The sequence below is a fragment of the Cyrtonyx montezumae genome, unplaced genomic scaffold (genome assembly GCF_038088225.1).
Source record: "Cyrtonyx montezumae isolate F1298 unplaced genomic scaffold, pur_monq_1.0 scaffold_7, whole genome shotgun sequence".
In the NCBI taxonomy this organism is placed as follows: domain Eukaryota; kingdom Metazoa; phylum Chordata; class Aves; order Galliformes; family Odontophoridae; genus Cyrtonyx; species Cyrtonyx montezumae.
The window spans coordinates 24,531,980-24,545,900 of NW_027072078.1; the positions used below are offsets into that span (position 1 = coordinate 24,531,980).

The 13,921-nt window shown below is 42.3% G+C and overlaps 1 protein-coding gene across 3 annotated transcripts; it reads left to right on the forward strand.

The window, feature by feature from the left end:
• The first annotated feature begins 303 nt into the window (after positions 1-303).
• Positions 304-10,033, forward strand: TMEM177 (transmembrane protein 177). 3 transcript variants are annotated; one of them, XM_065750347.1, is made up of 2 exons: positions 304-340; positions 8,440-10,033. In XM_065750347.1, exon 2 carries the CDS (start codon positions 8,454-8,456, stop codon positions 9,399-9,401), a length of 948 nt encoding a protein of 315 aa, XP_065606419.1. In that variant the 5' UTR covers positions 304-340; positions 8,440-8,453; the 3' UTR covers positions 9,402-10,033. The 3 variants fall into 3 exon arrangements, with proteins under 3 accessions (XP_065606419.1, XP_065606420.1, XP_065606418.1); XM_065750348.1 differs by lacking the exon at positions 304-340 and adding an exon at positions 5,899-5,931; XM_065750346.1 differs by lacking the exon at positions 304-340 and adding an exon at positions 6,030-6,191.
• Positions 10,034-13,921: the final 3,888 nt, after the last annotated feature.

A 13,921-nucleotide genomic window follows, 5' to 3' on the forward strand; every position in this document is an offset into this window, starting at 1 on the left:
TCTATAAATGGTTCAGCTCCTACAAAGACAAAGTTGGTTGCTCTATTTTTTTTCCCCTATTTGCATGTGTATTAACTTAGTCCCCTTGGTCCTGGAAAATAAATCAATAATCTCATCATTAGCATTCAGACCTATTAATTTTGGCATCCTCTGTGCAATAAGCATCTTTTTTCACATTGCATGTTGCCTACGTTTTGCACTATAGGCAGCTTTGCAGAAAACAAAACAAAACAAAACAAAACATAACCCAAGATATATAGCAGCTAATAGCACAGACAAAGAAAATACAAAAGGACCAGAATGAATCTTGCAGCATTGGATTCCTGGGATGGAGAGGAAGGTGAGGCAGCACTACTTTGTCCCTGTGGCTATTGTTATCAGGGATTTACGTTCAGAGATTTTATTAGACTTCTTTTTCCTACACTAACAATATTAAACATACAAGTAAGCTCTTGATCTTTGTTTAAAATGCCTAATTAGCCATGGATCACATACTTAGAAATGACTTTTAATACTTATCAAATATGCATGTTGTAAGGAAATAAAACTCAGGTGGTCTGGGTCTTGAGAGGAATCATATAATTACTTTTGGTGAGTCTTAAGGGAGTGAGAGGTCTTGCTGGCAAGCCAGACCTCTGTTTTATAAGAAAGAGAAGACTTGAATCTGCTCCCACACAGAAGCTGCCCTTTTTCTTCGGTTAAATATACTGTCCAAGAAAAAACACTGTGGGTCACAATCCCATCTTCGAGTGATTTTTTTTTTGTCTGTTTTTAAGAAAACATTGGATTCTTAGCAGAAACAGAAAATAATTCCTGCATTAATAGAATATATCTTTCACTATTACTATCAGCATAAGTCTTCTTTCCCAAATCATACAGATATGGATCTGAGCTTCAGCTACATCACTAAATGAGACAAGTCTTAAATCAAGGGGGATTCGGTGAACTCAGTGTGTTCCAAGGAGCTCTCACGTTACTATTAAGTTGCATTTCCTCTCATGTAATCCACATGCTTCTTTTGATAACCCTGCCCCAGAGCTGGGGTGTTTTCTCAGCTGAATTGAGCCAGGGTGGATTGGGTTAGTTGTACTTCTGCCAGAAGTACATACTGCTTTTTATAGGCTTCAAATAAATAATTGTCACTGAAGATATGATGGCATCTTTGATCTGACTTCCTTCATTCAGCCTCTCCCAGTACAATCAGATCTTTAGAGTTAGTGTAACAAAGAGTAATTAACACTAATCCCCTTCATGGCAGTTCCACAGATGAGAAATTCTCTGAATTCAGTTATGCTCTGCCTCCCATTAACATCAGCAAGAGCCAGGACAAAGTCAACCTCTGGGCCAGGATTATAAATATTTCAAAGTTTTGTTCCAAAATGGACTCCGAAGACTTGGTCCACGAAGCCTTTGTTCCCTGCTCCCCTCCTGCAAGAATAGCCTATATCCTATAGCCTATTTCACTATAGACTTAGTGAAATTGTCCCAGTTTATCCTTGCTGTCAAATATCATTGAGTTTGAAGTCAGGGTATCAGGAAAGGTAATTATTATGGAAGCTAGATAATTATGATTAACTCTGTTAATTATTATAGTATTGTCTCTATGAAACAGCATCCTTCCCTTCCCAAGATGGGCTGCTTCTAATTCTGAAGGGAAATGGCACTAATTAGCTGTATTGTGAAGACATGTGACCCTCTAATTCACTATAGGTATCTCCATTTCACTACAGCTAGCTAACTGTAGAACCAGAGCTCTTGAAGATAGAGATTCTATCTGCTATAGACAATGTGCAATTGACCTGGATACAAGTATGGCTCATATGCAGCAACAGAAAATCCCTGGCTAGACAATCAACTTATGTTTCTGAGTTTTGCTCTAATTTTGCCAAATGGCATCACGATGATGTCTGTGACATGACTAGAGCTTAATGCCATTTAAAATACAATATGGTATAGCATCTGTCTGCACAATGTGAATATATCTGAAGCAGTTTTGAATAGCAACAGCCTATTTGCAAGACCATGGAGCTCAGCATGCTCAGATTTGCCCAGAATCAGCAAGTGGCTTTCCTTCTCAGCTCTCTGCTGCCACTGTCCAATTTTTCCATCAGCATCCATTTTTTTACCTTGATCTGATTCTGCTGGCTGCAGCAGAAATTGCAGTGTACATTCAGATCAGGGTTTTGTGTTTGTTTGTTTGTTTTTTAATAATTACAGTTAAAATGTCTGATTACACAGACATTGGTTGTCTTTTATCATCAACCTTCCTACTTCTGGTAAACACAGTCAGAGCTGAAGGAGCTTGCACATTTGGGTCCTGAATCTGAAAAAGCAGAAGCTAAGCAATAAAAACATGATTATATACATGATTTCCCTTTCCCACAAAGAATCTGCCTGAGTTTTAAGTAGATCTGGACCAGCAGAGGAATACTTCCAAATATAATGCCAACAGTGTTTGAGTGGAAACAACTCAGTCCCATGGTCATGCAGCTGGCCCAGTGCCTCACAGCCTCTTTCCTGCCTTCTAAAACAGCTTTTGATCCCCAACTAATTCCAAGCTGTTGTATACAGGAGAAAAAAAAAGTCTCTTCTCAGCCACTCTGAAGACTCGTTGCTGTTCTTTGATCTATATACCTGCCTATTTCAATGATTCGATCACGTTTTCACTCATTTTTGAATACTGGAGTCTGAAGGTTTCATGTGAGACCAGAAATGTAATTCTCTGTTCTGTTCCCACAGTTGTGTTTCTCAGTGCTCATTCTTTCCTATACATCAGCCCTCCTGAGAAGGTATTACAAGCAATGTATTTATCTTCAAGTAATAAGATAAGGAGTTGGGAATAGATCATCTTTTTCTACAGGAAAGGCTTAACAAGGAGACAGGGAACTTTCTGTCCTACTACATTTTGCATGTGGCTTTGATTACCAGCATGAGATGAGCAGAGCTTTTGGCATTCCTACCAGACCTTGATGAAAGGGAAAATGTGGGTTCTAACCTGTGCTATCTGAGCAGGCAGCAAAATCCTGGAGTACAGCTGCCTCCTGTCACCCACATCAGCCAGACAGTATGAATGCTAAATTTAACAAGTTTTGTTTACTGCTAGGTTAAGTTCAGTTATAAGCTTGCACTAGATCATTTGGGATTTAACTATAAGAGGAACAGTGAGGGCAGTGACATGCAATGACACATCTTCAGTATTGGCTGATATTTTCCCTCTTCAGCAACTGAAATTGCTGAGGTCTCTAGAGGAACTGAAACTGCTGAGATCTCTGCAGCTGCACCTTTGCACTTCTGCTCAATCCTTTGTATGTTTCAGACTCACCATCACTGCTATTAGCTATAACACGGAGATATGCAGCTTGCTCAGACAGACTGGAAAGCCATTTTGCCACAAACTTCTCTGTCTTCCTCTTCAATTTGGCAAAACAATTTTGTAGAAGTACCTAATGTCTATTCTGCCCATTCTCTTGTTTTTCAAGGCTGCTTCTGTAAATAAGTAGCAGATGATCCTTGCTCTGCAAACTTTATCATTTCTTTCTTTCTGCTGTTGATGTCATTCTACTGTCACACTTGGACTACATTTCTCCAGTCCTAGAATCCTGCAGTGTCTGCTCCATCTGACAACACCTACAAAAACTGAATTAGAAGAAGTGTTTGTGACACACCACATTGCATGAAACTGGGCTAGCACTGCATGGCTTTTGTTGCTCCTCATTACATTTGTCTGGAGTTTGGATTACCCCAAAACTTGTCTAAGAGGGCAGATAAACAGATTCCAGCGGGGAATAAGGGATAATGGGAAAAAGTATCTCTTTCAGATTAGTGGATTCACTGATTGACAATATTTACTTTGAAGATCACGCAAGCAGAGGAGACTGAGAGCACATATGCCTTAAGAGATAACTGAAGTCAGTGTTTTTCAGATCTGTACTTAAACAAAAAAAATCAACCTTTTTGCTAATGCAGCAACAGGGCTCTGCTCACAAAACTGTAAATTGGAGAGGCAGGTAATGGTAGGCGCCTACGTTTCTTCTGATAAAACATCAGGTGGAACCGTTGTTTTTGAATGAGTAACTTAGAGCATGTCCTATAGCACCACCTAGCAGGCTAATTTAAAAGTGGCTCCCTGATTGTAATGAGGTGCCTATACAACAGATATAGGCTGCACTCTATTCTTTCATCTTCCGTTCTGTAGCAGCTGCTTCTTAAAGCCAGAATGATGTCAAGCTGGTGCTTAGCGAAGCTGGAGTCTCTACTCTCCATAATCATGTTTAGCATAAAGCATTTAAAAGAAACTACACTATCAATGCAAACTGGACCAGCATCTTGAGTACTTGCATAAGAAACCATCAGTCTCTAGACATCTTCAGCTGCCAAAGACAACTTTCAGAAAGCACAAACCAATCCAAACATTTATCCAAATTCACCACTAAAGTAAGTAAGTCTTAGCAACAAGCAGGCTTTCAAAATTCATCATCAGCGTGTCTTATTTAGTGTGGAGTATCATCTGAAGTAGCCCCTCGTCATCTATGTGCACTTTTCCCTTGTAGTTCTGTAAGGAGGATGAATCTCAATACCTATTTAGTGACGATAAGTTTTGGCAGATGATGCAGTTGCACACTGAGGCTGCAGATCCGTGCTACTAAAGTTCTCTGCTGATAAAGGGGGAGATGAAGCTCTACTCTCCTTTTTTTTACAGGCTGCTTCCCACCTTCTGACTTTTCCACAATCCCATTCAACTTACTAACAAGTAAAAATAAATAAATAAAGAAATAAAAACCAATAGAAAGTAGTGCTTTTTGGTTTGTTTGTTTTCACTGTGGGGAAGTTTTCTGCTGACAGTGAGTTAAAAGCAGGTCAGGAAAAGGTCCGATGAACGCCAGATTTGGCAAAAAAGTGAGATTCAGAGAGTGAAAGATGTGAGGAAGGTAAGATATTTTATCTGACTTCTCCCTTTGGGTGGCAGCAAACTGCTAACCTGTCCTGCCATCCTGTGCAAAACTATAACCCAAGGCTAGAACAGAGTCCTCTCACAAAGAAGGGTGTTTTCTTAGCAGCTAACAACTTGTCTACTGTGAGTTAAAACCGAGGGTGCCATTAGCATTTCTACAGTGCTGGGGACAAGCAGATCACTGAGCAACAAAAAGATCGGAGTGATATATTTATTAGGATACTTTCATAGAAATTGTAGCAGAATGTTTCAGTACAAATGAAAACTCTTAAGTTTATAGTCACAACCCATTTAACTGAAGGTAGAACACTGGCCAAAATTCCACGAATGTCTTCCTCTTCTCTGCACTGACCAAACCAGGGGACCTCAGCCCCTCATCTCAATTATCTGCCCTTTGACCACCTCGTTGCCCTCTGTCTCTGCAGTGGAAAGGCTCTATTAATAATACATTAAGAGGGTATTTAAGGAGAATAAACACATGGAGCTGTAGCACTGCAACCCAAGGGCACGTATCAAAATCCCAGCGACGTGCATGCTGTTTCTCCCCCTAAGACAGCGCAGCACACTGACATCTCTGAGCTGCAAACCTCTGCTGCCCAAAACCTGAAGAATTCTGCATGAAACGGTGACTTTAATTTCTGAAAAGATGGCAACGCTTGCCTCACACAGCAGCCCTGCTACACCGGGTGCTGACCCGGCACCAGGCTCGGGGCCGAGCCGCATGGGGGTGGCACAGCTGTCCCCGGGCCTGCAGCTCTCCCAGCTGGCACCGCAGCCCTGCGGCAGCTGCTGCTCTGGGCTCCAGCGGGGCGGGGAGGCAGCACGACCTCGGGCAAGAGACCCGCGCTAGCCAAAGCCGTACAGCACAGCGGGAAAGAAGGGCCGCTCTCGCTTTAAAACTCTCCGTTAAAAACACGAACCGCCCGCCCCTTCCTCTTCCGTCCTCCGTAGCAGCCCTGCCTGCAGCCTTGGCAGCGCCGGTAGGTGCGGGTGCTGCCGCGCGGCGGGCTGCGGCCCACGGGGCTCCGCTGGAGCTGAACGCGGCGCGGCGGAGCTCTCTGAGGGGGAGGGAAAGGGTGCGGCATGTCGGCCGGCTCCAGCCCCCGGCCCGGCCGCGATTTTGCAGCTAAAATCCTCGTGCTCGCTCATGAGTTTGCCTGTATGCGCACGGCGTGGCACGGCGTTTCAGCCCTTGAGGGAGACGGGGCTGTAAGTCGTGGTGTGGCTTCATCAGAGTTCAGTAAGCTAAGGCAGAGTTCGCGGGCTGTGGTCTGTGTAAATCGCCATGTAGCTCCTGGTTGCCTTCCCTACGAGTAAGCTGCGCAGAGGTTTAGAGTATCACTTGGGCCTGCAGTGTGATGGTGTGGGCACTGAGCCTGGCAGAGCTGTGCTAACAGGTCCTGAGGGGATTTCTTTTTATCTTTTCATGGTCGCTGCCCACCAGGAGAAGTGATTTCTGCTTGCTGTTGCACTAGCTGAGCAGCAGGACAGCACGGTGTGATACAGCAGGGCTCCCCATAATGGCACAGCCTTCCCATCAGATCTAGACTACCAGTCTGCATTTGCCAAGAGGTCATTAACTCCCAAGGGATCCCTTGGGTTTAATATTACTGTTCCTTCCTTTTAGCTCTGCCAACAGGGATGTTTTCTTCCAAAAGTGGGTTTCATCATTCAAGTTTTCAGAGTTTTGGAGTGTTTTTCTTATTTGTGAAACACATCACCACCCCCCAGTCCTCAGCCATGTGTTAAAATGCCACCAGTCATTATACTGAGCGGCACAAATGTAATGATTGTGTGCTTACGTGCATCATTGTTTCTGTTAAGCACTCTGTGTGTGTTTGGTGCAGTATAAACATTCAAGGGTTCTTCCCTTGGTGAAATTAAAGTTCAAAAAGACTTCACAGGAGGGAGTTGTAATAGCATACCATTAAAACACCCCCTTTAATTTAATCCCTTTCAGTACCCCTGTGGTTGATACCCCTTTGCAGTTGATCACGATGGGTGTGTTCTGGCACGTCCTACAGTGCTGGTTTGTGATGGTACAGCCCCTAGTTGTCTGCTCTACCCTCTGTGGGAGTGTATTGTTCAGCCTGAGTGGAAGAAAAGAGCATATGGCAAAGTTTCAGCTGCTGCAATACAAAGCCCAGCAGCGCAGCAAAACCCACCTTTGATGGTGCTCTGCACTAAGGCCTCTGGTTCTATCAAAACAGTTTCTTTCTGCCACCCTGGCTTCCTGTAAGGACAGCTGGAAATAGCAGTCTGAAACAGCTGCAGCACAATTCTCCTCAGCTCATGTGTTAAGGCTTTGAAAGATGAAGCATTGCGAGATACAGATGGGAATGGGCACCCAATTGTCATTTCTTTTAGTTTTAGGCACCTAATTCATAGAGTCATAGAGTGACTTAGCTTGGAAAGGTTCTTCTATTCTAGTTCCACGCCCTTGCTGCAGGCAGGTTTGGATTAACCAGTGTTTATTAACTGTTAAAACTTTACAGTAGCATCATTTTTAGGAGAGGACTTTGTAATCACTGGATTATTTTTTTAAGACACTAGAGTTCTCCTGGGCTCAAACCCATCCTATGGCACAGTCTGTAAAAGGAGCTGATACTTCCCAAGGGAAGCAGAACTCCTGAATTGAAGCAACTAGCAAGTTGGAAAGTTTTTATGTTTATCAGCTGATTTAAGTAGTCACAGTGTAGTCATCTGCTCTGAACCAATTTCTATTCCAGTTTCTGCCCTGAACTGCATGAATTATTTGTCAGACAAATTATTTCAGGTACATGTTTTTTTAAAAATTTGCCATTGAAAGTATGCTGGTGTTTGAAAATAGCTGTTTGCTGAGTAAGACAGAGCCAAAGCCTGGCAGGTGAAATCTGAGGAACTAGGAAAGAACTTACTATTCTTCTTTTGCATTTTGAAGTTGATTATCCATTAGAAAAAAACTCGGAAGGCCAATTCTGTCTCCTGAAATTTTCACGTCAAGACATGATCCCATTTTGGGTGTTGTAGTTAAGCTCAAGGTACCGAGTTCAGTCTTGAGGCAACTAAGTAAAATTCTTGGAGATATACTTAGGATAGATTAATCTAATTACTGTCTCTTGATATCTGCAGTCTGCTGCCATAGCGGAGTGCAGCAGTAGGACTGTGCTGGCAAGGAGTAGTGTATTGGTTAAATACAGAATGTCTATTGATTGCTGAGGGGAGGAGGAAGTGTGGTGACTTTATTATTGGGTTTACCACAATGAATTGATGTACTGATGGAGAGGGAGAAGTTAATTCTTTGTTTCGATTATCCTTTGTTGTTCAGAGGCCTCCAGATTAATGACTATCACTTTCTCTGTAGAAGTATTCTGTGTTTTTTTAATGTAAATGAAGGTTTGTTTCATCTGTTATTGTTTTCTGCTGCTTCTTATGTTGTTTTTAAAATGCTACAGGGATGAGAGGCCCATTTAAGCACACTTTAATTCCTGGTTTTGTGTTACAAACAGGTTAGGATTTGACTATGGGAGTGCAGTTCCTGCGGAAGGCATCTGTCTGGTTAAAGAAGCACAAGATCACTTTGTTGGCTACTTCTTGCGTGGGACTGTTTGGCGCTAACCTTTCCTATCATGTATTTCCTGAGCAGACATTCAAACTGTTGCACGAGTGCTGGTCAGATGGGCAGCCAGCTGAGCTTTCACAGAGGCTCTGTGCTGTCTTTCAGGATGTCCTTCAAGATACTGCAGTGAAGCCCACCAACTACCAAGCCTTTGCGGCTTCTGGCTTCCACCCAGTCAGTGCTGGAATCCCCTGGCTGCCTGCGGGTTCTTTGGTGGGCATCCCTCCTAATTTTGATAGCACAATTGAGGATAAAAGGGGAATAGTCAACCACGTTGTTGTGATCAGTGGCAAGGAAGTAGACTGGGGAAGCAACGAAGGTGTTGCTTTGAAGGAAGCTCTGACATTTTCACTTGAAGCACAGAAGTTTGCACTTGCCAGAGAAGTTGTGTATTTACAGAGTGGCAGCCCTCTAGCAAGTGCAGCTGTGGCTCCAACGTGCTTAGCTGGTACATGTCTCTGTGGGGCAGGTATAAAGATAGCTCTGGGTCTCTATTCTGGCCCCAGGATACTTCGCAGCATCTGTAACCTCGTAATTGCCGCCGCTGGACTAATCTTCTATTACATTTCTTATGATGCTATGACCTATCACCTGGACTGCAAGGCTGACAGAAATGCAGCTACTGTTTCCAAAGACTATGCCAAAGGTGGGGTGGAATTTTATGACAAAATCTTGTCCCGCAACAGAATTCTTCGTTCTCTGATGGGCAAAGAAGGGACAAAAATGTATGCTGTGAGTGGTAACCTCTTCCCAAGGCACTGGTTCAGAATGAAGTACACCCCATACACTTACCGAAGAGATTTAATTGTTAGTGTTTTAAAAGAGCTCCAGACACAGGAAGGGAGTGCTTGAATTTTAAACTTGTAAATTATGTATTCTCTTGGAACACTGCTATGCTGTTTTTTTTTCTTCTCTGTATCTTCATTAGAATTTTGGGGTTTATTTTTGCATATAGTTTGGAAGGAGTTATCACACATTCCGTGAATAAAGAATTCCCTCTTTAATAATTTAAGAGTTGCTTCAGAAGTGCTCCGCTCTGTGTGCATCTTAAATCGCAAGACAACTGAGGGAGGGAATTGCTCAGATGCTGATCTGGAAGTTGTGCTGCTCCGCTCCCCCTTCCTACCAGTTCCAGGCTGGAAACTGGAAAGGGTAAAGTCAGACAGAGAGTTTGGGGAGTGTTATCATTTAAATATGGGTGGTTTTGTGCATTTTTGCCATTCCTCCTATGGTACAACCCTAAGATGTTGTAACGGCTGTGAGTCTGTGTTGTGTGGTTACATAAATACTGAGACACAGTGCTTTTGTTCTGTGTAAGCTGTTATGCTGTGTAAATTCTTAGTGTGATCACCATTCTTCACTCAAGTAGTCTAGATATGCTGCCATTTACACAAATACAGCTAGATGATTGCAGCACCTGAGTAATTCAGCTTAAATCTGGTTTCACTGGGAATGTCACTGTGACTGCAGCAAGTATGAGCCTCCCAACAGCAAGAGTATGAAACTAACATCTGTGATAGGTTGGGTGTTTTCTCACAAGTGGGATCAGGCTGTTCAGAAGAGGGTTTTCAGTTTGCTCTGATATGGCTTTTGTTTCTTTTAAAAGTACATTTTGATGTTCATCAACTTTTATGTCAAGGAATAAAGACAAGGTCAAAGAAATAAGTCTTTATCCATCGCAATAAGAAGTCTTGCTAATGTTTACTCAAAGTATCACCGAATTCTGTTCCTCTTTGGATTATGTACTGACATAAAGTTGATAGACTGGCAGCTGAGGCACTGGTGTTGCTTTACATTGCTTAAGCTGTATCTGTAATTTGTTTGGGTTTCTGCTGTGTGATGGGTATTTTTCTGGGCCATCACCGATCACTCGTGTTTGTACTTGAAGCATCAAGTCATGAGATACCTCTTAGATTTCTCTGGCTGTGGGACATATGGTTTTTCTTTTGACCTTTCTTGGCAGAATCTCCTATTCTGCGGACTAAAGAGACTTGACTTTTAGGCTGCAGGTTTTTGAAGCTCCGGGCTAAATTGTTTGTCTTTTCTTCCAGGTAAATGCAATATAAAAGGTCAAGATAGAAGTTTGCTGGTTTAGTAATGTATTGTCTCAAGGCTGGAATATATTTCTGGTTTATGTGGTCTGTGAGTTTGATTCATCTTCATGCTACTCCATTAAGTCTGAATTCCATTAAATAACATAGGAGAGAACTTGGCCCACTTGTTTGGCTTAAGGAGCTGCTACTGTGTAAAGAGTGCAGGGAGGAAATAGAGCCCTTATTTGAGATTTACAGCAGTAGCAATTTAAAGCAAATTTTAGTTTAAAAATATACCAGTCCTTGCTGCTTTTCGTCAAGGTGCCTGCAGCTAGTGCTGTTATTTGACATTCTCAGGCTGCAAAGCCCCCGTAATGCTAATGGATTTTGCAGTTGTCCTCTTTGCATTGCTCTTCCAGCTGGATTCTCCAAGCTACTCCAAATATCAGTAGGTGCTGTGTCAGATTTAGCCTTCTTTTAACTTGCTGTGGCATATTGGTGTCAGTATGGGATTGCAGCCTGGTTGTTCTAAGACATATTCTATTGCCTTCCTAAGAGATGTGCTTACCAAGGGCTTGCACGCCTGGATCTCTGTTTAGTTGAGTTCCTGTTCTATTGCCAGCCATGAGATCTAGAAGCATAGTCCTATCAACAGAAAAGTGTCCAAATCACACCTACTAATTAAGAGGTCCTATAATTTTGAGAAGTGTGAATTGTCCTGCAAACTCAAGTACATGGCCATGAAAGTACTCGCGCAATGTCTGAGAATACTGCAAAAATAGAAAGATGGTGAGGAAAAGCAAGTTCATGTGGTGGCCCAGACACCCTTTCTGGATAATGTCACAGCTGCCAGTAGCGGTTGAAACTCAGTTTGGGAGGCACACTGTAGTATTAACTGGTTTCTCTTACAGTACTGCCATGAGACAGATGTGGTACGGGTTTTCATGTAGAAAAGCAACAGAAAATGTAAAGCAAAGGGAATTGCTAGGAGACTGATATAAGAAGTCTCAGCCAAGCAAGTGTAAAAGCCAGAGTGTGAATGAAATAATGAAACCTTGTAGAAATGGATATGACTGCAAAAGTGAGGCTCTCTTTCTGTCTGGTGTAGTAAATTGCTTAGTGTGAAGTATGAGGAGAAAATGACGAAAATGAGTTGCTAGTTTAAATGTGTACACAATCTCTTTTAAAGAGAGATTTTCCTTGACATGTTTATTTAGAATATTATACTGGATTTCTAGATAACTGAAAACGGTCTTTGTAACTTAATTTTTATATAAATGTAGTGTTTGCTGCTACACAAATCTTTAGAGGATAATGCAAGAGATGAGAGCCCCATGGATGCTTGACTCAGAATTCCCACTGGCATGGAGAAATGCAGCTTTTCTTTCTAAGAGCAATGGTTACTTGTCATTGAGATGCCTTCAGCTTGTTTAACGGTCAGAAAGGTAAAGCTGTCAGAAGCAGAGCAAGACTGAGAGCCGGGCAGTTTTCTTATAGCCAGGCAAACTGTAGAAATAGTCTGGCTTAAAGTCAGTTTTGAATTGCTTCCTCTTGTCACTTATGGTGGTTTCAGAGGTGGCTGAACTGAAATCTCCGTGTAGCTTGCATACAAATTATGTCACTCATGGTATTGCCATAAGGGCTTCATTTTAAGCACAGTATCAGTTTAGCCAACAGCACCTCTTATCACAGCAGTGCACTGTTATCACTCCTTTTCACATTAAAGTGGCTTCCAGAACCTGACAATGAGTCAATGAGTCTGGGGCCTGCTGCCCTGCAGGCTGTGCTGGTGGTGTTGGAGAAAGTGAGGCTGGGAGCTGGGCTGCTGCTCTGCTTTTGCCCTCAGCTGTAGCAGTTGTGAAACATCCATTGTGACAAAGCGTGGCTTGGGTGGGAGTGAATTAAAATGTATGAATCAAGTCATTGCCCTCTGAGTGAATCACAGACAGCTTTCATTAAAGGAACAAATGTGAGAATCCATCCCAGAGTGAGGAGTGCTTTGCACAGCAGTTGGAGGCATCACTGAAACAACTGCAGGCATCTCCACTATGTGGAAATGTAATGCCTGGCAAGCAGCAGACACTGAGACAAGTATGTGGGCCACATCCTGCAACTGTTATCTACTCTTGTTCACTAGAAGCTTCATGGAGCAGATGTGATTACATTAATATAAGAATGATTAAGTTGCAGACAGCCTGCTGCACATGCATGCGCTGTGTTCCTCCTTGATTTCATTCATCTCAGCTGGAAATGTGTCTGAGAAAGGCAGAATGCTCTGGTAAGTAAAGGGATGCTAAAATAGGAAGGCATCACTAAGATTTCAGAACAAGGAGAGTACTTGCAGAGAAAGAAAGGAGTGTAGTTTGGTTGGTGTCACATCTAAACTTAAAAACAATGTCCTGATTCTCTAGTAATTGTTAGACAAGTGAAATCTGGAGGAAATGAAAAATGGATGTTGGTGCTTAGGAGCTGGACTTCTTTTTCACTGGGAATGTATCAGTTTGTTTAGTGAAACAGAGTGCTGCTCAATCTGCCACACCTGTAAAGTGAGGACATTATTAAAATGTGGCTGAAAATTAGTCTGTTTTCCATCTGAAAAATAAAAAGCATTTTTTGGATAAAGCAACCCCTCAGTTTCACAGCCAGAAAACAGAATTCTCCAGAAATGCCCTTAGTTTCCTTAGTCAGAGATTGCCACAATCATAGAAACCATGATCTTTCTGTACACTGCAGTTAGTATGTGAATGGGGCACAAGACTGAACCCTCACCAAATCATGCTTCCTAGCAAGTAGGGTTTTTTATTCCATCTTCTGGAAGTTGGGCCTTTTTCTGTTGTTTGCTGAAATAATTTCCCACTGGGAATTTTGTTGCTGCTTTATTCACTGTTCCTTTGCATTTCCCCTTGCCCTGCTGCTCTTATTGCCTCTGCTGTCTCACTCCAAGCTGCTGCAGCTAATTCATGTGATTTAGGAACTTATGATGCTCTCACTTGTTACTTGCACTTTCATTTTCACTACCTACTTGCTCCCATAGTGCTTACAGGCCAAAGACCACAGCAGCTTCAACTTCTCCTTTGTTTAATTGGGTTTATGCTACTTTTTTTTTTTTTTTTCCCCCAAAGAAAAACACTTTGAGCTACCTGAAAAATATGTACATAAAAACCTTCAAGTTTTGGCCATTAAAAATAAAAATAAAAATTAACATTGCTTTTGAATTTTCCATTTAGCATTACTTTTGGAAATATGTATTTCTTGCTTGCAGTCTCTGGCACCTAGTTCACTTTTGATCTTAATGCCATTTGGCTCTGACAATTTGAAGATGCTGCTTTCCTCTATGAG